General features: G+C 43.9%; 1 protein-coding gene across 2 annotated transcripts in view; it reads left to right on the top strand.

Moving 5' to 3' along the window:
* The window catches only part of arhgef25a (Rho guanine nucleotide exchange factor (GEF) 25a), a 32,638-nt gene extending 6,225 nt beyond the window's left edge, over positions 1-26,413 (top strand). The window contains exons 2-16 of one of the 2 annotated variants that reach the window (XM_083976147.1): positions 12,001-12,314; positions 12,948-13,058; positions 16,674-16,798; positions 17,519-17,585; positions 18,000-18,103; positions 18,368-18,437; positions 19,989-20,078; positions 20,650-20,742; positions 21,186-21,236; positions 21,358-21,435; positions 21,558-21,749; positions 22,013-22,193; positions 22,907-23,136; positions 23,386-23,517; positions 24,409-26,413. In XM_083976147.1, the coding sequence (XP_083832273.1) occupies positions 12,001-12,314; positions 12,948-13,058; positions 16,674-16,798; positions 17,519-17,585; positions 18,000-18,103; positions 18,368-18,437; positions 19,989-20,078; positions 20,650-20,742; positions 21,186-21,236; positions 21,358-21,435; positions 21,558-21,749; positions 22,013-22,193; positions 22,907-23,136; positions 23,386-23,517; positions 24,409-24,528 (1,958 nt within the window). In that variant the 3' untranslated portion in view covers positions 24,529-26,413. Of the gene's footprint in view, positions 1-12,000; positions 12,315-12,947; positions 13,059-16,673; positions 16,799-17,518; positions 17,586-17,999; positions 18,104-18,367; positions 18,438-19,988; positions 20,079-20,649; positions 20,743-21,185; positions 21,237-21,357; positions 21,436-21,557; positions 21,750-22,012; positions 22,194-22,906; positions 23,137-23,385; positions 23,518-24,405 lie in introns of both variants that reach the window. The other variant, XM_083976146.1, reaches the window with a different exon arrangement.
* Positions 26,414-26,969: the final 556 nt, after the last annotated feature.

Genomic DNA, 26,969 nt, shown 5'->3' with positions numbered 1-26,969 from the left:
CTGGATGAAGAACTCAGCCGGTCTGAATTTTGGGGTTGAATGTTGCATGATTTGTCGGCTTGGAATGTGAACACCAAGTGGAGCATTAAGATCATTCCTGGGGCATTCTCATTTCTCTCTCTCTCTCTCCTTCTTCCCTTCATCCCTCTCCCCCATCTCTCTCCCTCTCTCTTTTAGACTGGCCGGCACACAGTCGGTCAGCCCATTATTAATTTTGTCTTCTCGCCTTTCACAATTTTCACCATCTCCCTTTTTTTTTAAATTTCACAGTTCATTCTCCTTTCCTTTTTGCTCTACTAAATGCCCTTGCCCTGACATATTTCCAGGGCTCCCGTGCATTTCTCCTCCTCACATCTCTCTCCTACTCTCTTTCCCTCTCTTTTTTCCCTCTTCCTTAGGGCTCTGTTTGTAAACGTGCAGAGGAGAAGAATGAGGGAACAAATTATGAAACACAGGAGTGCATTCCATACCTTGTTTAGAAAGAATTCTCCAACAGCGCAGAGGGAGAGAGGAGCCGCTTCCCCCTGCGATTCAACCCCCACTTTCAGGCCATATGGGCCTTTTTACGTCTCTGCTCTTCAGAGGTATCTGTGACATTTGTTCCCTGTCATACCAAAGCTTAGGTATTACTCCTATGTTTCTACTCACTCCTCCTTGTCTACAAGTTTTAAGGATGCTGCATCGAAGTGCAACATTGACTAAAGGGATAAACGGTGTTGACTTTCTAATCAGCACATCTTTTCATCCAGTAAGACTTCTTACTATAAGTCTCAGCAGCAGGTTGCCTACAACGTGGCCCCCCAGGCTAAAGAGGCTCTCTGACTCTGGCTGCTCTCCTCTGGAAGTCTCCCCAGAGTATACTTGATAGAGGCCGCGCTGAGAAACTTTCCAAAACACTGCACAAAGCAAAGCAAACAATGGGAAGCGACAATATTGAGAGCAATGCGATAGTTGTGTTGTGTTGCTGAAGGAGTGAGCTTGAGCTTTGACTACGTTGCATGCTGCTTCTAGTGTTAACTGACTGTCAACAACTGCCTGTTTTGTCTGGGAAAGGTTACCCTGTATGCATTCAAATGGACTGTACAAACAGTGCAGTTTGTTAGTGGCACATGTTAAAAGCAGCCCTTAAGCCTCCGATAACACTGTGTCTCCAGAATCAGACAGCAGACAGAAGATCAGCGTAGAGCTTTGTTGTTGTGCTGACTTCTAACCTGAATTCTCCCTCTTGCTCGTCTCTCTCTGAGCAGAGGGTAACCGTACAAGTTCATGTGGTTCAGCTGTTGCGTAAAAGTGTCTGAGTCAATCACGGTGAATTCTGGGTAAAATAGGACGCCTTTCACACTCATAAACACAGCTGAACTATCTTCTTGGCAGTGTTCACTCCAGCAGAAAACGTGTGTTGTGGAGGGAATAATACAAGATGTTTTTATGGGGGAAATTTAGCGTTTGAAAGAAAACGAGAGATAGAGGGGAGAAAAAAAAGAGACAAGACATCCCTACGGCCTCTTAATAAACTTTTCCCCTTGTCTCTGTCTGTTCCAAACCATTGTTAGCAAACTAAAATTGACCCGTTTTCCTCTCTTCTGTCAGCAGAAGACATGGATTGTTGGTTGATCAGCAGGTACTATTGATTGTTACCACACACGGCTCAGATACAGCCTGCAGCTACTCTGTTGGGTCTAATACTTAAGGCTTAAAAGCAGTCATGGCTCGGTGGTTAAGACACAGATATAACTGTAATGTCCCTCATGGGTTCTGTGTTGTGTCATATCCTCCCTCATGTAAAAAAAAAATGTTTTTATGCAACCGCTTCGTTCAGTATAGCAGCCAAACCAAAATGACCACTGCTGTGATATTTTTAAAGCTACTAAGGCTGTGTCTGATTTTAAAGATGCTTTCCTGTGCTTACAATCAAATGACACCTGCTGACAACTGACAAGAAGAGGAAAACATGAAGTCGCTTTATGGCTTGGTAATAAAGCAGTTCACTGAGCAACGTGAATAGAGACACTTTTTTTTTAGAGACTGCAGCAGCAACCCGCTGGCAGTATGTGTACTTTTACTATTGTTTTCTTTCATCTCCTCATTCAATTTTATGAAGCTATCTAGTGCTGATGGTGCTTGAGGTCATCAACACTGTTCATCTTCTATGGATTTCGACTGTGGATTACAGGTGGACCTTAGCCCCGGGCCTTCCTGCACCACTTGAATGGATTTTTGTATATTCATAAGACACACTCCTAATGGCCGTATGTGGAGCTCCAGATGCAGGATTTGATTTGAAACAGACAAAAGCTGACAGGTGCAGATGGCTTTCTTGAATTTGGAATTAGCTTTTAAAAAGCATCCTTTGTGTTCCCCGTATTGTTTTACAAATAACCATAAGGTGTGAAAAAAAATCAGTGGTGTGTTACTGTATAATAAGCAACGCAAATCTATGCAAATGATTATACGCTGTTTGTATGTGTGTGTGCACCACAGACACGAATATGTATGTTCCTATGTGCAACATGGATTAGGGTGTGTGTGCCCACGTGCAGGTTGATTTCATGTCTCTCCGATAGCTAATCTTTTGTGCGGCTCTCCCTCCACTCTCTCTCCTTCTGGGTTTTGTTGCTATGACGATGGGTGAGGTGGAGAGCCATGGAAAGGAATGAGAATATGTGTCTGGAAAGCCCATCAAGTCTGAGTGAGAATCACAGTACCAGCACATCTTTACATGTGCAGGTCAACAGCAGTGTGCCAGATGAGGATGAGCGATGCGCTTCGCTTCTTGTTAAATTGTGTGTTAGTGACATGTTGAACTGCTGCTAAAAGCTCAGTCTGGATACACAACACATCAGGCTGTGTTGAAGACTTGGATGTGCAAAGACATATCCTATATCTGACGCCATGTCTGGGGAAGCTGCGTGCCAGAAGGTTCAAACAAATCCCTATACCCACTATTCACATCTGACTTGTTTAGGTACATACAGTAGTAGTCCTGTGCTACGTGCAGTTCAGAGCAGAAGTGACCTTGTGCACAGCCAGCGTGAAAAACAGCAAGAGCCCAGGGCGCAGAGCTGAAAGTACCAGAGATGTCAGGGCAGACTGGGGCCAGGAAGAGAGACTCCACATCCACACAGCCCAGCAGGCAGCACAGCTCCGTCTCCTGCGCTCCTCGCATGCCTCCTGACTGGCACTGCCACAGCTGCCATATGGAATCACAATCGCTTTTAATTTGCTCTGTGTTCTCAGCCACCTCGGGCTTAATGGCTGCCTTGTTTACCCCTCAATAGAAGTGTGAGCCTCTCTTACACTCACTTTTTTTCTTTCTTTAGTGTGTGTGTGTGTGTGTGTGTGTGTGTGTGTGTGTGTGTGTGTGTGTGTGTGTGTGCCCAGATAATCATAGTGATGATCAGCAGTACCCAGTATGTGTGCTGCCTGCTGCCAAAGAGGCTGAAAAGGTAGTGTTGATCATCACTATGATTATCTGGGCACACACTTAAACAAATTGCCACATAGACACTCGAAGGTCATGTAAGTGCTTTTCTATCTCACATTTTATCTAAATGCCGTGAGGTGTTGATACAAAAGTCAAAATAATAGAGTGGAAAATGTTTTAGGTTACTTTAGCTACAAGACAGGGCTTTCACTTGTTAAGGAGTATCTCTACTCTGTGTTATTGCTTCTTTCACTTTAAAGATGTGAGTACTACACCATTGTCATTCAGTGAAATACAGGCATTGTTGGTTTGAGCCACAGTCCTCATATGAATAAGGCATTGTAGATATTATAAAGTGAAGTGCTCAGTCCTGTATGTTGTGCAGCCTACCTGACAGATTGTATTAATGTCTTAATAAATCAAGACAAGGACCAATCGGTGCCTCTAATGGCTCAGTGATGATCAATAATATTTACTATTGGTGACATCAATAGTTAGATGTCATTCAGATTCATGCACAGAAGAGTGGTGGTCTGTGTGTGTGTGTGTGTTCATTTTTCCTGTTATAAACACCAACCTTTATGGGACTCATGGGGACGAGACACCAGTCCTAATGAGGGGAAACCCCCATTACTCAGGTCCTAGTTAAGCCTGGAAGTCAACACAATGTCCTAACTGCACTATAACACAATAACTGCACAAACTTGTTTTGAAGTGTGTGATTGTGTGTGTATGTGTGTGTGTGTGTGTGTGTGTGTCTTTGTATCTTTGCCTATTTACTCAGGAGTATTTACATAATTTTGAAAAGTAATCCCTACTGAGTCCTTGGTATTGAAGTTTAAATCCCAATTAATCTAGTATTTTACTTTGAAAACCATCTCTGTCACTGTAGGTTAAGTTAATATACTGTAGCTATATCTTGGAGGGACTTGAGTCATTTCTAACAGAAGTTTATTACAAACTATAGTGATTTAATGATAGACACTCTGAGTGAACTGAACTGGTGTTTTTAGGGTATCCAGGATATCTGTCTGCTATGTTGAATTTCTATTGATATTTCCATGAAACAGCAGGGTTTAAATGGTGGAGGGCCCCTTTAACCAAGCGAGTGAATCATGATCAGTGACTATGGAACTTTCCATCTCCATATTCTCCTGTTGATCCCATGGTGCTCAGTTTTAATATCTCAGTGTGAGTGTGAAATGGACCGCACTGGAACCTTAATCCCCTGAATTTGACTTTGAGTGCGTGTGTGTCTGTGTCTGTGTGTATATTTGTATGTGTGTGTGCATTTTGTTCCCCAGAGCTTACATTAAGGGATAGCAAGGCAGATGGTGCCAGGAACTTGGCTAGTCTCTCTCTGAATGTTTCTAGAGGAATGTCTGGAGTTTTCAAGCCCACTAACCACATACATGGTTCCAGCGCCAAAAGCCTGAGAAAAAGCAGTGTCTGCGGTGAGATCGCCACTGCCCACTTACATGTGGATGCGCCTTTTTTGACAACTCAGACATTAAATAGGTGCTGGAGGAATGATCCAAACCTCACTTGAGATGTTTGGAGCTACATCTCAACAGGAAGCAGAAATGGTAAACATAAATGATCAATCTTCATGACTTCAAATCCATCATTAGACACATGTTGACCTGATTTTGACAGTCAGTTGCACCAGTGGTGGTTTAGATCTGTCTGTCATGTAGGACTGTTTCATAAGCCCTCATCAGGAGAAGTGTCTGAATCACTCTTTCACATTGTTCCATAGACAATAGGATTAATGCCAGCGTCGTCTATTCAGGCCCATTTTTCTATGACTGACATTGCTTTGATGCTTTACGCTGATGAAAAATATGCCACAGAGTCGTGCTGTGAGTGCTGACGGCAGGAGACGGACCCCAATGATAACTTGTTTGTGTGTCACTTGACTGTCTACCACGTATTTCCTTCTGTGCGCCTGGAATCACAGCAGTGTGTGCATGTGTGTCTGCGTAAACTAGGTCAGTAGGAGGACAGGAAATCTCTGTTCACTTGTCTGTCTGTCGCTCCAAAACTTACTGCACACACACACACACTTACATAGGACACACAAACACGCACGGATGAAAACAGTTGTGTTGTTGCATACATGCACATTAGGAATTAGCGTACTTACTGCTGATATACACTCGAGTATCTTTAAAAGGCAGCTTGTGCCCTAATCGCCTTCCCCCCCATCTTCTCTTTATCCTCCCCTCCTCTACTCTCACTCAAGGTTTTAGCTTCAATCTGGCTAGCATCTGTCTGCCTTTCTCTTGCTTAACCTTCATTTACTGCTTACTTAAATCAAGAATTATCTCCTGCTCTCCCCATCAGCCCATCTCGACTCCAAGCCTCTCCCTCATTCTGCTGTTGATTAAACTTCACATTTATATTCAGTGGGAAGACATGTCAGCTTGATCACTTCAGAGGATTTTTAAGATTGTTGGTTCAGTTGCTTAAGTCACACTGTCAAGCTGGAAGAGGAGGAGAGGAGAGGAGAGGAGAAAGATACTTCTAGTACATCTTACTTTGCTGGTGCAGGGATCCAAACATTGCGTTTGGATTTTGGTCTTCGCAATTTTGTTTGTTTGATTAAAAGACGGGGCTTAGATATTCATAAGAGGCATTCATAAGCAGATTTAATGAACACAACAACTAATAGAGAAACTGTCAGAAGGTTCTGCCATTTTCAGTGAGATTGGATTGGTAAGTAGACAACTAGTCTATATACCCTAAAGTGTTCAATTTTACTAAATCCTAAGTGATGTACATTTTCTACACCATTGTCTCATAAAGTTGTGTCATGTTACACCGCTTATTAATTACATTGTGATTATCACAGTATTAGCCTCCCTCATATCACCTTAGCATGAAGAAAATGGAACTATCCGAACGTTAAGTTTGTAATTTGCTGAGTGAGGTGCTCATCTTGGTGTGACGGTTGACGGTCCTGTCACTATGCCTCCAATTGATCATGAGCCCTGGCTACTTGGCCACAGGGATGTCCATTTGGTCGAATGGTCCGCGCACATGACTCTTACCCGGGAGACTAGGGTTCAAACCCCGCCTGGGCCCTCCTTCGTCCTGCCATATTGGTTAGTAATGTTAGTCCCAGAGGCCCAGCTTCAGTAACAGGAAGCTTACACCAGACTCCATGGAAAAATGTTAATGTCAATTGGCTAATGTCCATTGGCTAAACCAAGCTCTTCTCTGGTGTGATGGACATTTTTTAAATTTGATCTTTTTTTTTGGCAACTCAGAAAGTATGGTTCTTTCAGTCTCTCTGACTCAATACAGATCCAGACCGCCCCATAACTTTCCCAGTTTCAAACACTCGTCACACAGATGACCTACTTGGGATTTTAAATGTGCGATTTTAACTGAAAGGTGACAAGAGACTGTTTTCTTTGCCAGTTGGTTTTGCGTGTCAAGCCTGTGCTGATCTCAGCAGCTCTGAGGCAGAGCAGGGCATTGCATCAGATGATGGAGCCGTGTGTCCTGATCCTAGGGCAGGACCCAAACAAAGTCTGCAAAACACTGCAGTGCAGAGAGATGCTGGGTAAGAGCAGGTTATAATGTGAGTGAGGGTGGCAGATTAAAAGAGGGAGAGTCGTGATGAAGCGGAGAGGAAGAGGGAGGACAGGAGAAAGAAAGAAAAGCCAAGTGCCAGGATTTATTAATCTGAAGCAGCACAATCATAATAACACAGAGACCAGCCTGTGGCCAACAGGATGAAATATAATGAGAGTGAGCGAGACAGAGAGGAGACAAAAAGTCAGGAGACGCAAAAAGGTCCAAAAAAATGTAACACAAAAACATTCCTTGTTACATATTTCCGTAAAAGTTCATCAGAGGACAGTTAGAGGGTTTCCGGTCAGATGTTTCAGGTACTAAGTGCCTCATTGTCTCCCAGGCCTGCAGTCTGCACATCTGAGTGCCTGAGTGCAGCCCAGGTCCCGCTAGTTGATGGGAAGAGTGTCCATTTCCTCTGAGTGGGTGAAATGTAATATACAAGTAGAGCCTGGGATGAAGAGAAAAAGGTGGGAGGGCAATGAATGAGAGCGAGAATGGAGAAGATAAGAGTTGTTAGTGATGACGCAGGTGGGCGTCTGGTGTCCGTTTGTGTTGACCGCCACACTCTCACACCACCGGCGTTGCTATCTTCGAAGGGGGGCTGGAACAGATTGACAGCTGTAAGTGTCTCTCAGACTCAGCTGGACGTTTGACACGTTTGCCACCGAGGTGACCAGCGGGTCGCCTGCCTCTGGTGCGCCGTGCGTTGTCCGCTCTGACAGATGGGTGACAGTGGAAGCTTGGATGCAGGTGAAACAGTCAGTAGCTTGTCCATCTGAGCAGTTACCCCCGAAGACAGCGTGCAGTATGTGCCATTTGTGTGCGAGCATGCAAATGTATGTCTGCATGTGAGCGTCGGTGGTGGAGTCCAGTGATGCCTAAATATCTATAAGATCCCAGGAGGCTTTAGGATTGACCGAGAGCCCCAGAGTGGAGCAGTTGTGAACAAGTCTGCTCCATTACATCCATTGCTTTTAGCCTGATCTGTCAGCTCAGCAGCATTCACTTATCAACTGATCAATAAGAGGAAGTTGGGCCAAACTTCTTCAGGGGGGCGGGGGGGGCAATGCTTATAGCACATCCATCCACATCATCCACCCACAAACTCGAGGCTGCTTAGCCTGCGTTATTTCCCCTTTATTTACTCTCCAGTTTTCTGTTCCAAACATGAATCACCAGGACGTTTACCTCTGATTCAATCACTTCCAAATCAAACTTCTGTGACCTTCACGAGAATATTGCACCAGACGACTTCCTTCTCCACATGACTGGGCAAGCTGTATCAAAGATAGTTACTGGATAATTGGATTCAGTCCCAATTAAATTTAAAACTTTGCTGAGCCGACATGGTTCCCTGTAAGCCACAAGAAAAAGATGGACATCAAATGATCGAGATCAGGTGATTACTTGATTTAATGATCTTCAGCAAATAATTCTGCCACTGTTTTGAAAAGTCATTAATTGTTTCCAAGCATAAAATGCAAAGTATTTGCTGTTTTCTGATAGTCTAATGTGAAATCTGCTATTCCTCATCATACATTTTATAATAAATTGAATATATTTGAGTGAGACCAAGCAAGATGTTCCATTACCTCACCTTGGGCTTTGGTAAATTGTGATGGACATTCTTCACAGTTTTCTGAAGTTGCCTAATTAAGACAAAGATGGTTATTTTCAGCCCTAATATGATTAAGTCAGACATGGAGTGAAAAGCTTGATTTAGGGCAAGCAAAGTTGCTTCTTATCGATAAATACTGAAAGAACCAAGATGAAACATCACTTTATGTGTAATCTGATCATAGACGTTCCCAAGTTGGCCTTTTAGGGTATTATCAAACACCAGTATGGGGAGAGAACAGCATCAAGAGAAGGTCTGGAACCACTTTTCAGCAGAATACACCGGCTCTAAAGTTACACACTACAGCAACTTTTTCGCCGAGCCTCCCAACCCCTGGCGGTCACTCAATCATTTAGACAGTGAGTGGGCGGCTGGTGAAAGCCCAGCATTAACTGATCTCTGCATTTCAGGCCAGCTTGATGCAGTCCTGTTGCCCTGTGCCTCCGACTGTTAATTATCACAAGCACATAAACAATAGTCAGGTTGCATTAGCAAAATCAGCCTGGGTAATCTTTCCTTGGCAGTGCCATTATGGAGATGAATGTCACTGGGTGCTATAAGCACACGCTAACGCAGAGGGAGAGTGGGAAGGTTTTGTTTTTAATTTCTCCCAGTTTCCTTGGTGTAGGTGTATAATGGTATCAACTCCTCTCATCTTGCAGTGTGTGGGGAGAGCGGAGGCATATTGCTCTGAGGGAAAGCTCATCATCTCCCTTTGTGTTTTTCGGTTTCCTTGTTGTGACAATGAAAAAGTGTTTTATATTTTATATATATATATATATATTATGTCCCTGTAATGGCTGGTGTAAGCTTTCAGAAAAACGGAGAGACTAAACTTTCTGGGGTCAACAGGGAAACCGACCCACATACGTAAACAACCAGTAAAGGAACGGCAAGGTTGCCATGGTGACAGATGCTGATGTAACGCTCCCTCATTATAAAACCGGTAAATTATGTACACTGCACGTTGTAAATCTGTACATTTGACAGAGCCACTGTGTCATTTTGACAGAGTTTCAAATCATGAAGCTGCACTGCTGTCTCCACTCACTTTTAATAGCTTCCAGGCACACAGAGGGTGTCAGTCTCCCTCCCTCTCTCTCTCTCTCTCTCTCTCTCTCTCTCTCTCTCCCTCTCTCTCTCTTGATAAGCTATCTCAGCTGATGTCTGGAGATGGTTAGAAACGGTGTTACTGGCTGTGTCTCTGCACTGTGACCCCTAAACCCCTGGCCTGACTGAACCTGAGCAGGGAACACTAGGAAACACAAACCCCTGGGCCTGGCCCTTGTTAGAGGTCAGAGGAGTGGAGGCTGCGAGGTTGGACCCGTATCACATGTGCTCAGCATCATTTTTACATCCCCTCCCTTCTCTCTCGCTGGGAAACCTCACAGATAGGATACGCTTCGCCTCAAGCGTTTTAAACCACCAGCCATAAATACAATGTCTTTCAGATGTTTTTTTTTGTTGTTGTCCTATTGTGTTGCACAGCTCCGACTATCACAAAGAGCAAAGACCTGTACTGAGGCTGCTGTTTCTGTTTCATGTCGTCTCATCGTCTATGGACCCGTATGGTGTTTGTTCAAATTTTGGTCCATTCCCTGCAGGGTTTAGCCGTCTCCCGTCTTTGTACTCCTCTCTCTTCCTTGTCTCTTCCCTCTGTTTGTCCCCCCTTCCCCCTTCCCACCACCCCTTTCCTGCCAGGCTCAGATCTCCTTACCCTCCCCAGTCTTTCATGTGGATGGGGGTGGGAGTAGTGGAGGACAGGATGGGGAAATTGGCCACCCTGGGATCACACACGCACACACACACACACACACACACACACACACACACACACACACACACACACACACACACACACACACACACACACACACACACACACACACACACACACACACACACGTAATGCATATGAGGAGACATGCTGGAGAAAGATTACAGAGGAAATGCTGTCTGTGGTGGAAACACACAAACAGACAACTAAGACAGATTTTTTTTGTTAGCTGCTAGAATCCACAAACGACATGTTTTACCTAAACTTGTGTTCTGGCGATGTGATGTCAGGAACATGAGTGGTTTTGATCTGAGGTTAGCCATTTCTCAAACACTGTGACTGAGGTTTGTTGCAGTGCAGAAGGAGGGGGGACACAGTTCCCTTTCATTGATTGGTACAGTGGCTTCTATTGTATTGCTCAGGGAAAGTACTTGAATGACTTGGATCTCTTTAAGTATATAAACACTGAAGGGGATTGTGAATTTATTCTGTTTTTTCCTTTGAAGTCGGGACACTCACAAAATAGACTATGCTGTGTCAATGAGCCTCCTGCAGTATGGGTCTTACTGCTGAATGCTGTGATAAGTGGCTCACACAAGGGACACGGAAATTAGGTCAGCGTTAGCTTCTTAAAATCACACAATACAAACTTTCTGGAAAGTGCAAAGGTGAGACATTTTTGCTTTTTTGAACTCACAGAATCGCTGTTAAATAGCTGCGGCAGTGAGTCTTAGCAGGAGAGAGTGTTTCTCCATCTGTAGGAGAGTGGTGATCAAGGGTCAGAGGTCGGGTCTAGGGCACGAAGATGGATGGGAGGCATGGCTGACCTGCATTTGCACAGAACAGATAAAACGCGCCAGACATGCAGCTCAGAGGAAGAGCTATCTCAGGACTGAGGAAGGGCGGTAGGCAGGCAGGATGGGAATGGAAGACAAGACAGAAAAACACAAACAGTCCCAAGCGAGGGCCTTCCTTTCTACACGGGATTAAAGTGGATGTCCGGTCCCAGCACCCCCCTCAGCTCACTTCCCATGTCCTCCTGACATCACTGTGCAGCAGTCACTCGGGTCTGGAGAGTTTTTCACATCAAATGTTGACCATCCTGACCTCTGCTGTCTGCCTTGCATCAGAGAGTGTGTGCTGGTCATGTGATTGGACGAACGACTCAAATATATGAAAAAAACAAAAAAAAACAAAAAAACAACCATGGTCTGCTTGACATAAACAGAACAGTGTGTCTTTTATTGTGAAGCTCACAGCTGCACAGCTGTGTTTGAAGAGGACGGCTATTTATATATCCACACTTTGTTTTGATTTCTCTCTTTACTTCTTCTCTCCCATGTGTGTTGACACGTCTTCAGCCCTCCGTCACCTCACTGACCCACACTGCTTCTCTTATTCAACAGCCAGTCAGGAGTTCTATTGTTTTTCACAAAACTGTTGCCTTTGCCTATAGATTCATTGATTCATTGACTGTGGAGGCCTGAACGTGGAGAGTCCAAGTGTACTTTGGCCTTCGACCCATTAAACCCTTATTTGTCAGATGCCTACCTCAGTAACCCTCTCTTCATCTCCCTTTCTTCTTTCTTTCTCCAGACTCGTACTCGGCAGCTGGCAGCGAGGGCAGCATCTCTACCTCTGTGGCCTCGCTGCCGCCGCAGGCGTCAGGCAGCTCGGCCCCCAGCTCCCCAGGCTCCAGACGCTCTGTGAGCACCCTGAAGAAGTGGCTCACAAACCCTGTCCGCAAACTCAGTGCTGGGGCCACCGCCAAAGGAGAGCGTCAGGTCCGCAAACTTGAGGGAAAACCAGCTCCTCTTCCATCCCACAGCCACAGCCACAGCCAGGATCTGGGCAGCCCACCGAGGCCCGATGAGACTCTAACCATCCTGCCCGTCACCCACAGAGAACTGGTGAGAAGGTTTTTTTTTTTTTGTCTTTGTCACATGAACTCATCCAACACACCCTTTTATCTATTTGCAATGAATAAGTAAGTAAACTCATTACCTGCAGTTATTCCAACACCACACAAACTGGTTTGGACCGGTAAACACGCAAAGCTTCAGTCCTACATAAATGTTAACTCAAGCCAACATCCTGACTGAAGCTTGTTTACATTAGACAGTTCAAGAATATCAACAGACACACGGGTTTGATGTAGGGTTGATCCGCCGAGGGCCAAGTATCATGGCAGGTGGCAGAGACATTATGTAACAGCAGCACTAACTGGCTCAGCCCCGAGGAACTCATGCTGCCATGTTCTTTGACTCATATGCTTCTGTTTTGCTGTTGTGCAGCTGCCTGTGTGTGTGTGTCTGTGTACGTGTATGTCAGCCCGGACACAGTGATATGCTGTAGACATTTTGCGTCATGTTGATATTGTGTTATTCTGACACTATGGCACTGTGTGTGTGTGTGTGTGTGTGTGTGTGTGTGTGTGTGTGTGTGTGTGTGTGTGTGTGTGTGTGTGTGTGTGTGTGTGTGTGTGTGTGTGTGTGTGTGTGTGTGTGTGTGTGTGTGTGTGTGTGTGTGTGTGTGTGTTCCAGGAGTGGAAAGACGGCCTGGCAAGCCCAGAGGACCTGTCCCCGGCTACACTACAGTCCCCCAGCTACATGACTGACTCACTGATTGGCTGTACGTCACTGCCAAACACCCAGGTCTGTCAGAAAAATGTACTGTAAAAGTAACAGTCTATAACTTTTTGTGTCAGTCAATACTTTATATTCTTACTCACACTCCAGAAGAAGCTGTAGTAGGGGTGGACCCGTCTTTATGCACAGAATCAATAATTGACTACATTGAGATTTAAACTATGAGGAGTCCACTGCAGATTCGTTTTAGCTGACATTTTATAGTAGACGGTCTCTGAGAAGAGTAGCAGTAATATTCTCAACGAGGACCCTGCGTGGTGGGGGCAATGACATCAGGACTCTTTGTCTCCACGGCCCCCCCGGCTAGATCTGGAAATGACTAACTCAACTGCTGCTGCTGCCTCAACTATCATGCAAAACAAGCACACAGATCCACACAGGATGACTCCTGTAACCACACATACACAAGTACACATGACTGGAACCACAAAGAGTGAGAATACTCAACTGCACACACACACACACACACACACACACACACACACACACACACACACACACACACACACACACACACACACACACACACAGGTACGGGAGGCTAAATGAAAACAGGCTTCCCTGAGAATAGATCGATGCACCAGAGAAGCAGAGGTCAGAGTCTGACAGCGACCTGCGTGATGCATGACTCACATTCAACCTGTCACCAAAGGACATGCCTGGAGATAAATAGGAAATAACATGAAATGGCAGATGTGAGGAGAGATGACTCCGCTCACTTCGATGAAGTGACAAAGAACGCTATGTGCGCACACACGCTTCCAGCTTCCCATCAGCCAGTTGCTCATGGCAAAGCAGTGTCTCAAGGCAGACGGTTCCTTTTTGCAGTGAGGGGGAGAAACTGGCAGGAACTGGGATTCGCTCGAGCAGCAGTAATATCGTAGGAATCAGCTCTGCCTGAGCCCTGTCAGTATAAAACAATAATGATATCTGAGCATTCGAGCATTGTTGTTTGTCCCCCCCCCCCCCCCCCCGTTAGTGAATCGACACCAGAGCACTTAAATCCTAATTTCAGTCTCAACAACACATCAAAAGCCATTAATACGATTACATCACGGGGGATGAGGTCAGCGCTTTGGTGTTTTTACTGCCAGTCTTTTGCAGGGAGAGAGAAATAGAGAGAGGGAGGGAGAGAGAGAGGTAGAGGTAGAGAGATTAAATTATGTAGGTCAGTCATCTCCACACTGCGGTTTATGTCTCTACCCAGTTTCATTGGCGACACGTCCAGTTTAATATACATTGTTGGTTTTTCCATCTTCTCCGCTAACTGTTGTGTCTAATCTTACAACCACAGTGGAGTATAGTTTTTGATTAAATGTTTATTATTGCTTTGTCAGTGGAAAGTTTTTGTGATTGCATGATGGCAGTCAAACATGCTGTGGTGTGAAAATCTACATGTCATAGCACTTATAATGACTAGTTTATACAGTCTATCATCTTGACCACCTGATCTTCAAATAACAAAGAAACAGTTTTCTCAGTGAAATGAGAGAGTGTTGTTATTGTGAGATGTTCTCAAAGTCGACCGTTGCTTTGCAACACTGGCAACAGTGATATTAGGTTGCAGGTTTCGGCACTTTTTTTTCCACAGCCCAAACCCGTTCTGTTGATCTGCGCCTCCATGTCTAAGGTCGAGCCATCAGCAGGTCCACTCCATCTGCATTAAAAAATAATCTGCTGCGCCATTAGAAATGTTAAGACACGTCTGCTTCAAGCATCAGCAAATATTCCTGAGGTAACTGACAATTTGTGTAAACATCACATTTGAAGTTACAGTCATTTTTCTTCATTAGTGTAGTAAGTGGTTTGTTCCTGAAAGTGGCGATTGGATAAAAAAATTAATATGAAGTAATTTACCGGTATGTAAAATTCAAAATTTCCAAAATAAAAAAGATCCTGCTATTGCACAGCATTATAATAACAACAATAACAATAACACACTTTTAATAGTTGATGGGATTGCTCAGATAGATTCTTAAAAAGGTTCAACCAAAAAGCGTTACCTCAGCTTTTACTAGTGTTTTTTTTTTTTTTTTTTTACGTGAGCTTCTGGTTAGAAAAACAAAACTTGCAACAGAGGGAGAGGAGGGGAATTTTTCCTGTGGGCCTTTGCCACTGCACATCTGGAAGTGATCAGGGAGCCAGGGAGACCTGTCAGCCAGGCTGGAGCACTCCTAGCGGGGCAAGACGAGCAGGGGGGGGAGTGAGGGTCTTTACGGAGCCTCTCTGTCTCTCCCTTCGCCCTGGTCTCTCCACTTTACTTTGTCTCTTTCATTATTTTCTCTCTCTCTGTCCCTGTCTCTGATACATCATTTTGACTGAATAGAAAGCTCTGAGCTTTGTAGACGCCAACAAGTTTATCAGGGAGATGGCAGGTGAACAAGTGGAGCTGAGCCAGAGGAGAAAGAAAGGAGAAAGTTCTGTCTCCTTTTCCATTTGCTTTCATGTCTATCTATTCATCTATTTATTTCTCTATTGAGCAGCCGCATGCCAGGCTACTCTGAGGGATTAGGTGCATGTCTGTGGTGTGTGTGCAGGTTTGTGTATGTGTTTAAGGTGGGGAGGTTCTGTTTGACTTGGACAAGTGCGACACAGGGATTTAGGTGTAGACAGACGGCTGCTCCTATGAGTTTACACGGTCGGAAGAGTGTAAAGGCTCCAAACGAACGGCTTGAAGAATATGAGTAAAAATAGATGGAAGAACATTTGAAAGTAGATACAACTGCACATAGAAATGGTCGTGTGCCATCTAGCCAACAGCCATATAAAGATAAGTGTGCTCACTGCGACGGAGAAATAGGTTAGATAAACATGAGGGTGGTGTGCAGCTGTGAAGCATGCATCCATTGAGTTAGTGATGATTTGGGTCTTTGCAGGCTTTGTTGCCGTGTGCACAATGACTCTATTTGCGCCAGGATCTCCACAGGAAATTATATCAATTCCAGGAAAAAGCAGGAAAAGAAGGTCATGTATATAACACATGAACACAATCGATTAGGTCAGTGTAACCTTGACTGTGTGCATTCCTATTTGAGGCCAATAATGTGGTATTTCACTAGGAAATTACGCTGCTGCTTTTGTAGTGTTGCAGAAATTAAATATATATATATATATATATATATAAAAAATAATGATAAAATAAAATAAATCATATATCAATTCAAACTCATAAATCACAAATCGAATGCCTTGGCCAGAGGACATGCAGTACTTCTATTCTTCTTCCTCTGAAGCCTTAACTCCACCGAGAACCTTCACAGCTCTATTTTTCTATTTTCTTGCAGCTGCTCAGCCTGTTGCTCCTTTCAACTCTGTGTCTTTATCTTTGAATCTCTTTCTCTCCATCTATCTGTGGCTGAGGTGCACGGCGCGGATCATTAATGGAGACAAAATCCGAATCTGATCTTCTTATCATTCAATCTCTGTTCCTTGTGTCTCTCTGCTCTCCCTGGTCACCTTGGCAACCTGCATCATTATCATCTCTCTGCTGCGCTTTAGCTCCCCTTTCTTACTTTATTCCTGGCATCATCCATATTACTGGCACTGGACCTTGTATAAACAGTTTGACTCTTTGTCTGTCTGTCTGTCTGTCTGTCTGTCTGTCTGTCTCTGCTTCCTCAGGACACTCAGTCCACCAGTGCTTTGCCAGATGACAGCGTCTCTGTGTTGATGGACGACACCTCCAGCCAGTGGTCGGCTGCAGCTGACACTGAGGAGGAGAGGAAAAGTGCCTTGGAGAAAAGCATGTATGTGTGTTCAATCAACACGAACACGGCTCACATCACTTATCTCAAATGATCATGCTCATGACAGCAATGCTGTGGCACATTATGAAGATACATGTTTGAGTTTAGCCACAGGATTTAGCTGCTGTAGAGGAATCTATCAGTGATCAATTGAACTTAAAGGTTAAATTATTAATTATGTTTTGCACATATGTATTGAATTGTGCCTGTCTTTAATTTACAACCGACAGACAGATCTGATCTTATCTCAGGGTGAACTCATAATTTAAGCTCTCTCCAGAACTTTTAGCAGCATCTCAGGGTTGTTATCAGCTGTTATCACATGACTTAAGTTCCATATGTCACATTTCTGGGAACCATTGTCATGACAAATGAGTAAACTCCCATTTGCTGATGAAGACTGTGAGATGCAATTCAAGGCTCCCGAAATAGCTAATCAACCATTATGTCTGAGGTCGGGACTGAATTCGACTGCTGACACTTAATATGTTAGCTTGTTCCATTTTTCTGCCGTATGCTGAGGCACTGGAAGTGTTCCAGTTGCACACTGGTACATTTTCCCTACCAGACACTATTTTCCACGATATACAAAATCACATTTCCTCTCTGGAAAATTATTCATAAACTGGGACTTGTAAAATAAATTGCTCTGGAGATTTTGCAAAATAAATTTGATGGCATAACTCTAACACTAATTCTCCCTCATTTGTATTTTTACAGGTATGTACTGAAGGAGCTTATTGAGACAGAGAAGCACTATGTGGGAGACCTGGGGCTCATAGTGGAGGTAAACCTCCCAGTCTGACAGCTAAGAACACACAATCAGCAGTGACAGAGACGAAGGAGCTTAGTCATCCACCCAGTCTGTCAAGTAGAGCTCTCTAAATCCTTATCATCTGAACGTCTCCACTTTTCCTCACACTTTTTGTCTGCCTCCATCCCACCTTCTCCAGTCCTAAGAAGATTTAGTAAATTATTAGCTTGAGGAGTATTATGTTGCATGGTGATCTATCTCCCGGTGCCTTAAATAGCTGGAGATATTCTGCTTCACAGAAGATTTCTCCTCTGAAAGTTGACATAAGCTCAGTAATGGCTGGTGTGTGATTGCTGCAGCTATATATACTGGTGTTATTCGGAGACATGTGTGTTCTTTTGTTTAGTGTGAACAGGCGTCAGCATCTGCTTTGTCATTCCCTGGCAGGGCTACATGGCCACAATGAGCTCCAAAGGTATACCGGAGGACATGAAGGGAAAAGACAAGATTGTTTTTGGGAACATTCACCAAATATTTGACTGGCATAAAGAGTGAGTATCTGATTTTTTTTAATGTGTATATTATGTGATATAATGATGATGACATAATGCATATATTTTCACTTTTGGGTTTCCAAAAGTGTGTGATTTCCTCCAGTTGCAAACAATCAGTGACTTGCAGAGTATTGTGTTTGTAGAGGACAAAGGAACAATAGGTCAGGAGACAAATCTGACCTTCCGTTTTGGGGAAGATTGTGCTTGTATACGTGTGTGTTAATGTGCGTGTGTGTGTGTGTGTATGTGTTTTCTCTGCAGCTACTTCCTGGGAGAGCTGGAGAAGTGCTTGGAAGAGCCAGAGAGACTGGCTCAGCTCTTCATTAAACATGTAAGTATGACTGCTACAGAACCACACACACACACACACACACACACACACACACACACACACACACACACACACACACACACACACACACGATAACATGCCATTGGAAGTGTCTGGGTCTGCTTCCTTGTGCTGTTTGGAGTGAGGGTAAATAGAGCTAAGAAAACACACTGAGCCCCTGTTTATCCTATACCGTACGTCTCTCCTTCTCCCTCAGCTGCCAGCGTCTCTCCCTCCACTTCCCTGTTACTGATACATCTCAGCCCAGCCTGTGTTTTTACAACAGCGCACATGGCAAACACACACGGTCACATAAATGACACACTGGCCAATTTCCAGTCTGGGCTGGACTGGTCAGGAAACACCAGGGAAAAAACAGCCCGAAAAATACAACATGAATAGGACGAGGAATAACAAACCCTCGGCTCGGGCTCTTTGATTTTAAGGCTTTTTTCCACCCAAAACGGAGACGTGCTTGTTTTCTACACATCTTGGCTCAAAGATGAAGCACAGCAATGCATGCAAAAAAGATTCACTGTTAAGTTTATTGTTCTGAGAATAGCATAGAGTCCGAGTCAGTGAAGGGTCACAGGGCATATGGGAGCAAAATTAGATTCATGTATATTGGTTAAGTGGTGGCACATGCAGACTGGTCTGATGTGATGTGTAATTTGACCGACCTGATTGGATGATGAAGTTAAACGTCTGTGTCTCTCTTTTGCTATATTCACGCTCTCTCTCTTAAAACAATTCAATAAGGCTCAGCCCACTGGATAATCAACTTAAAAAGCCTGTGGGGGAATAAAGAAACTTGTAACTAAATCTAAGCATGGTGTCAAACTGTGAAGACAAGCAGACTGGGAACACGGCCCTAATGAAAAGCAGAGAGCCCAATCGGCTGCTCGTCACAAATATGCAACATGTGTGCTCGCTCGCACACATGTAACACGCAGCAAACACATGTAAACATGCTCTTCTGCGCCAGGCTGGTAGACAGATGCACGCGCCGGTGCACACACCCTTGTGTTTCAAATGCAGCTGTCATCTGCAGTGTTACATGATGTCCATATTCAGGTGGAGCAGCTCATCGGTGTCTAGGTTACAGAGCAGTGCAGCTTGTTGCTAGGTACAGCTATATCCGCAGTCTCGAATAGGCTCTGGTTACACTGAGGGTAACCTGGCTAAATTATACATAACCTGATGCTCAACTACATGTAGCTCCATTAGGGTGCTCAGGACAGCCACATCTGCACTCCCATGCCAATTAGTCACAGAAGAGTAGGCACTAAGCAGACAGAGACGGCTTCAAAGACCTCTCACTTCGAGACAAATCATTATTGCTCTGTTCTCTCTCATCCCAAAAAGCAGCTGTAGACGCTGCACAGTTATTGTTGTAGCGTTTTCATTTATTTGTAATGCAACTAAGGACACATTTTTCACACAGTTAAGCTCACCCTGAGGTTGTAACGTCTTTCTCTCTTTGTGGCTAATTTGTGTCAAAGGTTGGACCGAATGATTTTGTAATGAAGTGTTTGTTGGCTTTTAATGCAGGAGCGGCGTCTGCACATGTATGTTGTGTACTGTCAGAACAAGCCCAAGTCTGAACACATTGTCTCGGAGTACATCGAGACGTATTTTGAGGTGAGCTCTTCTTCATGTGGTGATGTAGCCTTTACCTGTTTTTGATCATTGTAATTGTGCGAAATGTAGTCTATGTTTAAGTCTAGTTCAAAGATGATGCCCTCAAACTTCAAATTTTATCCGAAAAACATTAAATTTCTAGAAATCTGGAAATCGGCTAATTCTCACAAATGAGAACATGTAGTCAGCAAATGTGTGCGATTTTTAGTAATCAATAGATGCAAACATTGATTTTGTTACATTTTCTGTTGATTGACTTATTGATTTAAGGCAAACATTTTCATTTGATCCCATGCTGCTCAGGTATATAGTTAATAAGACATTTACTATGCATGAATGTTAGTTCCTATACTATATATAATACATGGCGATGCAGGTGTCTCTTGAGCTTCCATTTATTATTCAGATTGTAATCGGTTCCTCTCAATTGACAGTAAACAGGACGAATAGACGGGCAGCATTATGTGATATATTGTCTGAGAGGAATTATACTGGCCATTAGCTGCCATGTTTTGTGCTGTGACTGTCATGTTGACTGGTGTCGTGTTGTTGTGTCTGTCTCCGGTGTCAGGAGTTGCGGCAGCAGCTGGGCCACAGGCTGCAGCTGAATGACCTGCTCATCAAACCTGTCCAGAGGATCATGAAGTACCAGCTGCTGCTCAAGGTGAAAAGCAGGACACTGCTGTGCTGATGATCACACACCAACACCTCACACGCGCACTAGCGTTCACCGAGCAGCTGTCTGACACACAGCAGGGCCAGTCGCAAGGTTGTAAATATACAAACATGCACACAAACACACATGCACCCCTCTGCGCAGGGTGTATTGTCTATTCTGGCTACTTTCTCATTAGAGAGGAAGAGGCAAATTACATAATAAGACTCTTTCTCTGAGCATGGATTTAAACAAGCATTTATAAAAGTCTTTAAAGATGATCATAAAATGACATCTCTAGTATAAAATGTTGCCTAAATACAAAAGTTTGCCCTTTGGCATTGAAATGAAAGGTGAGATCAACAGCCATAAATACTCCTCCAGATGTCCTCACCTTACTCTGAGCAGTAAACCTGGAATGCTCTGTGACCATGCTGTGTTTATTTGAGCAGGACTTCCTGAAGTATTACACCAAAGCTGGGATGGACACGGAGGAGCTGGAGGTGGGTGTCCTGGTTTAAAGTGATGTTTTGTATGCGCTCTGATTGTTTTGTATGTGCTCTTATTCTCTTGTGCTTTGTATTGCTATCCTTCACAACAAGCTCACTTTTGTGTTTTAAACAGAAAGCAGTAGAAGTGATGTGCTTTGTGCCAAAACGTTGCAATGACATGATGAATGTGGGCCGACTACAAGGCTTCGAGGTACGTCTAGACCATCCTTCAAATCTCTTCCAAACATTTCTCATGCCAACTGCTCGGCCCATGAAAAACACACGGCAACCACTTCCTCACTTTAGTTATGTTTATATTTGCTATGGTACCAGGGGAAGATCACAGCCCAGGGCAAACTGCTCCAGCAAGACACCTTCAGTGTTGCCGAACAGGACAGTGGCTTCCTGTCAAGAGCCAAGGAAAGACGGGTCTTCCTGTTTGAGCAGCTGGTGATCTTCAGCGAGCCAATCGATAAGAAGAAGGGTTTCTCGCTCCCTGGATACATCTTCAAAAACAGCATAAAGGTGAGAACCTGCTGAGCCTCAGTAAACTCACATCAGCCACATGGGACGTTTTAGCATCATAAGGTGCTAAAAATGAGAAAATGCTTTTTACTCCCTAGGTTATGAGTTACACAACAGATTCACACCTCACTAATTCTTGCTCAAATCAGCACACGTTACATAAGAGCACAGCGGGGACTTTTTAGAGGCTTGGATGTGTTAGTGAAGTATTTAACAAGCAGCCCAGCAGGATGGACTCACTCCTCTGATGTGATATGTTCCAGGTGAGCTGCCTAGGGGTGGAGCCCAATGTGGACGGAGACGATGCTCGCATTGTGCTGACGTCACGCAACCCCGATGGGAGCGTAGTGCGCTTCCAGCTGCAGGCCTCTTCACCTGAGATCTGCAGGGCCTGGTTCAATGATGTGGTTCAGATCCTGGAATCCCAGCGTAATTTCCTCAATGGTGAGTCTCAGCTGAACTCAGAAAAAGATTGCAGCCTTAAACTCCCCGCAACCCATAAGTCATTTTTCAGCTCGGCATTTTTTTTATTGACTTCATTGTCAACTCAAAATACAGCTGAAGTGCTTTGTTGGATGGAAGCCCACCCCTGCCAAACAAGAAGAGAAAAAAAAGACAAAAAGCTATGAATCAAAATTCAAATGAAAAATCTAAAATTTACATAACATGCTCAAACTGATGAAACTAATAAACAAACTGTGACTGAGGGTCCACTTTCTGTCTATTTTTGACCTAGTATTGGAATTTTGAAAAATCTACATTTTGAAAATGTATGTCACATGTTTACTATGCATCATTATTTTGAACATTGGGAAATATTTTCTTTCCTTGTCAAATTGAGCCTCTATGTCACTGAATTATTTAGAACACACTATAAAGTCGCTTTCAGGAGATATAACATGTTATATTATTCATATATTAATTCATCCTGTGTGTGCTCATGAGTGAATCATTCTGTATAAGAAAATGAATCACAACATAGTAAAACACACACAATAGCAACAATATGAATATGGCTTCATTGCAAACGTTACATTATAGTGTGTTTCTTGAATTGTTTACCACTATATGAATATTATATAAAGTGCTACTGATAAAAGAACATTTTTGATCAGTCGAGAAGCTTTAGAAGAACTTTTGTTTTCTGTGTCTTTCAGCCTTACAGTCACCTATTGAGTACCAGCGGCGAGAGAGCAAGTCTAATAGCCTGGGCCGCAGCATGAGGCCCCCTCTGTCCGCTGCCAGTGCTCTGCGGCCCCACTCCTCCGCCTCTATTGACCGTCATAAGCTGCCCTCCCTTCACTCTCACAACACCTCCTTGCCCACGCTCTACCTGCCCAGCCAAGGCCAGGGCCAAGGATCCAGCGAGACATACTCACTGCGGGACGTAGGTTTCTTGAGCTGTCTCTTTCTCTGTCCTGCACAGAGTGACCCTGTACTGCAATTACTGTACTTCCTACTCAAACACAGCATTTCTCTTTATGAGACATCTGGCACACTGCCAGGCCTGCTCGTCTTAAGCTTATTTTTGGCACCAGTTTCTTGCTTGCTTTTTGAAATAATAAAAACAACAAATACGGTATTGTGTGCATGCACTACAGTATTGAGTGTCTTACCTGTTGTTTTGCATCTGCAGCCCACCGTGGTCCAGCTGTGCCCTGCTGACTCCCACACTGTTTCCCCGTCACATGTCCAACTGGGCTTCACTGATCAGCCAAACTGTCAAGCTGTGTCAAACGGGATGTACACACCCACACAGAATGCACAGGTATTGTATGTACATGCATTTAGAAAAATCTCTAAAGCCATCACAGTTAAAATGTAATTCTTTTGCACACAGTTGAATGTTGTGTTTCTGGGCTGTCTTGCAGTCATTATTCAACTGCAGCACTGGGGAAATTAATGACAAAACAAACCACAGGAAGCTAACCACTGGGGAAATAATGGGCTATTGTACAACTCCTAGTAATTCCAATGTGCTCGTTAATGTTAATTAAAAGATGAAAGACTTAAGCTAATGGTAACAATTTATTTAGACACTCATAAAGTATGGGGATTTGTTGAATTATGAGAAGAGTTATTCCTCCCCCTATTGGATGAAAAGGGAATTGATAAAAATTTCTGAGATAAACAAACTACAATTTTTGTTGCACTTTTACATCAAAGCAGCAAATTGTTTTTCCTTGAGATATCAAAATTATTATCTTTTAATCATCTGTGCAGCCGACAATAGGAGCATCCTGTTGTTGGGCTTTACATTGCCATTAGCGACGTGTCCGTCTGTGATCACAGGGCTTTTACCCTCAGTGGGACGGTGTTGATAGACCAGCGGTTGTTGTTCTCCACATCTCTCTGTTTACTCAGGCTGGATAAGCTTGGCACATAACAAACAGGAAGCAGACTGAGCCAGATGAGGAAGTCAGTGAGAGATGCTATCAAAGGCAGATAATCATTTCCCATACTTGTGCTGGGTTGAATAGATGGAACTTGAGCAAGATTAGATTAAGGCAGCAAAAAAAATGCTGATTTAGATTATTTTCTTTTTTTAAATTACGCTTTTCTTTTCAATGTTTGGCAGAGAGGTTTTCACTTTGATTTGAGTGCATTTCATGGATATACATTTTAAGTGTGCAATGGATGTTCCCTCTCTCCCCAGCAGAGAGCAGGAGAGGGCTGCCGAAGGGCTCAGGCTCTTGATGGGAGCCAGGGTTCACTGTGTGGTCCCTCTGCTGGACGACGCCCCAGCAACCTGGCTCAGCTAAATGAGGATGACCTATGAACTCACACTATTTGTCTTCTGGGTAAGGAGGACAGCAGCTAATGTTACAGCTATGGAGACAAGAGGGCTTGTCTGCTGTCAGTTTATGCCAGGCTGGACCCTTACCTGTTTCAACAATGATTTCTGAGGAATAACGAAGGAACCCAAAGGACCAGATGAAGGAATTATGAGCTGCAACCATAAAATGACTTTGCTCCTGTTTTCAGAGAGCCATTTAAAGGGAGGCGACTAGCCTTGGCCACCTTCAGTATACATGAACAGCACCCAGTGGGATGTTACTGGGCTCAGAGTGAAAAAGAAAACACTCAGTGTTATGACAATTTCTGCTTTTTACCTTTTTGAGAGTTTGTATACCACACTCTTCTCTCTTTCAAAGGGCAAGGGGAATTTATTTGTTGAAGATTTATCCATTCCTAATTGGGGCGGTCACTGGAGTTACACGTGTGCCTGAATGTATGTTTATGCGATGTGTGGATGCGTTTGTGTGCTTGAGAGTCTGCGAGGAGTGCCAGTGGCTCTTCTCTTACTCTCTGGTAAATTGTCTTGATCTTTTTTTTTTTCTCTGATTCCCCTTTGTGAAGACAAGTACAGCTACGTAAATATACTTTGTCATTCCCCTGCTGACAACTGAGTTTGCTGTTTATGTTGACAAGAACGGGAAAAGGCAGAACACTTGATGTGAACATGCCACAAGGACTGTGCTCACTCGAATTTCATCTGAAAGTGAAGAACTTTCTTGCCACAGTGTTGAGAGCCTCTGTGCTCTCTTATTCTGTTTGACTGGCCCTCGTTTGATCTGGACAAAAAAGGCATGAGGGAGCCCCCTGGAGGTTCTCTGTGGGTATGACGTCACTACAGAATACTTTTTGCTCTTTGGGCAACTCCTGAGGAGCTGCTACATAGGTGCATTCAAAGGGACTGCTGTGCTGACCCAAAGTGTTGCAAGCGACATCTCCTCGGTGATTGACTGGCACAATGCTACTTTACACAGATCTTTCTTTCCAGGCCGGAGTAGATTTGGGGACACATCCTTAAAAATGCATTGGTTTAATCTATAATTGATTGTTTTATTAGTCCACTGTTGTCATGTCAAGGTTGTGCACCATTTCTATAATCTCTGTTAGCTCGTTCCCTCTTGGGTTAAATACTGTGCAGTGCATATCAGAAAGGCAATATTTCCACTTGTAAGACGCAGAATGACCGAGGTATGCCAACAAACGCTGTTACTCTTGCAGGTGGTTGAGATGTCAAGGTAATACATGGCCGGATAAAGTGATGCTGAGAAGTCTGCATGTACCCTCTCCCTCAGACAACAGTGCCAAAAACAACTGCAGCTCACCGCTCAAACGTTTCATGCTCTTACTCCATAGCTCAGTTTGCTACTACTCTTACACAACAATTACAGATACCTGTGTCACTATCTGGATTGTAATGCCTAAGAGTGGAGTAGATACAGGGGGCTGCTTTGCCAATATCAGGTCAGTTCTATTTGTGGCCAGTAGAGGTCACCACAAGGCTTTGACTTTCAGTTTACAGTAGTTGGATCATACAGTAGCACCAAAGATCAATAGGCCTCATCTTTCTGTGCTAACATTGAAGCTGCTGAATAATCTGACCAAAAAACAAAAAAACAGCCACTCAAAGTAAACCAGAAGGTGAGACACCAGGTGAGCTGGACCACCTCACAAAATCTGCATCTTGACTCTGCAGTTGATGTGAACTGTTGAGTTTTTCATGGGGAAATACTGATCAGGCAGTTTTGCATGTCACACAAAGGAATACCACTACAGAGAACCAAAAGCAAGGATGTAAAACCAAGAGAGGGTTGGTTAATGCCATGTTTGACTGAGTAGAACCTGTTGTATCATATCAAATAAAAAGTGTCTTTTTGAAGCTGATCGCTGTTTCGCTCTTTTTATTGGCTTAAAATCTAGTCTTTTTCCTGTTTCCGTTTTTCCTTTTATACTGTAGATTTTGCTCATTTGATCAATAGACTCACCCTGATCTATTCCCACAGTGTGTTAATTTAAATTTAACTCATAATGAAATTCAAGTATTAGTTTTGCTGCTGAGATCCTCAGACTCCATTGTGGGACCTCGGACAGAGACAAAGGCAAAGTATTCTGCTTTTCTTCGACATCCCCCTTGGACAAAGTTCAAACAGGATTAAAAACAAAGAGAAGAAACCCCTGGATGAGCAGACATCTGGTTGGCTGGCCTCTGAATAAAGCCCCATTCTGGGCTGTAAAGCAGGGATGATCGTAACACGGCTGTGATATATGGAGGCTGTGGAGGAAGGGGGGCTAAGGGGGTATTAACTTTCACAAGGGTGCAAAATCAAAGGGAGTTCCTGTCACCACTGAGGGGGTCTCAGCAACAGGGGTCCCATTCACAGGGAATTCCTCTCCAGTGCCCTCTGTTGCATCTGTTGACTCAATCTT

This window comes from Trachurus trachurus, assembly GCF_905171665.1.
Source record: "Trachurus trachurus genome assembly, chromosome: 7".
NCBI lineage: Eukaryota > Metazoa > Chordata > Actinopteri > Carangiformes > Carangidae > Trachurus > Trachurus trachurus.
The sequence above is the reverse complement of the archived record's forward strand: the minus strand, read 5'-3'. Positions and strand labels throughout refer to the sequence as shown.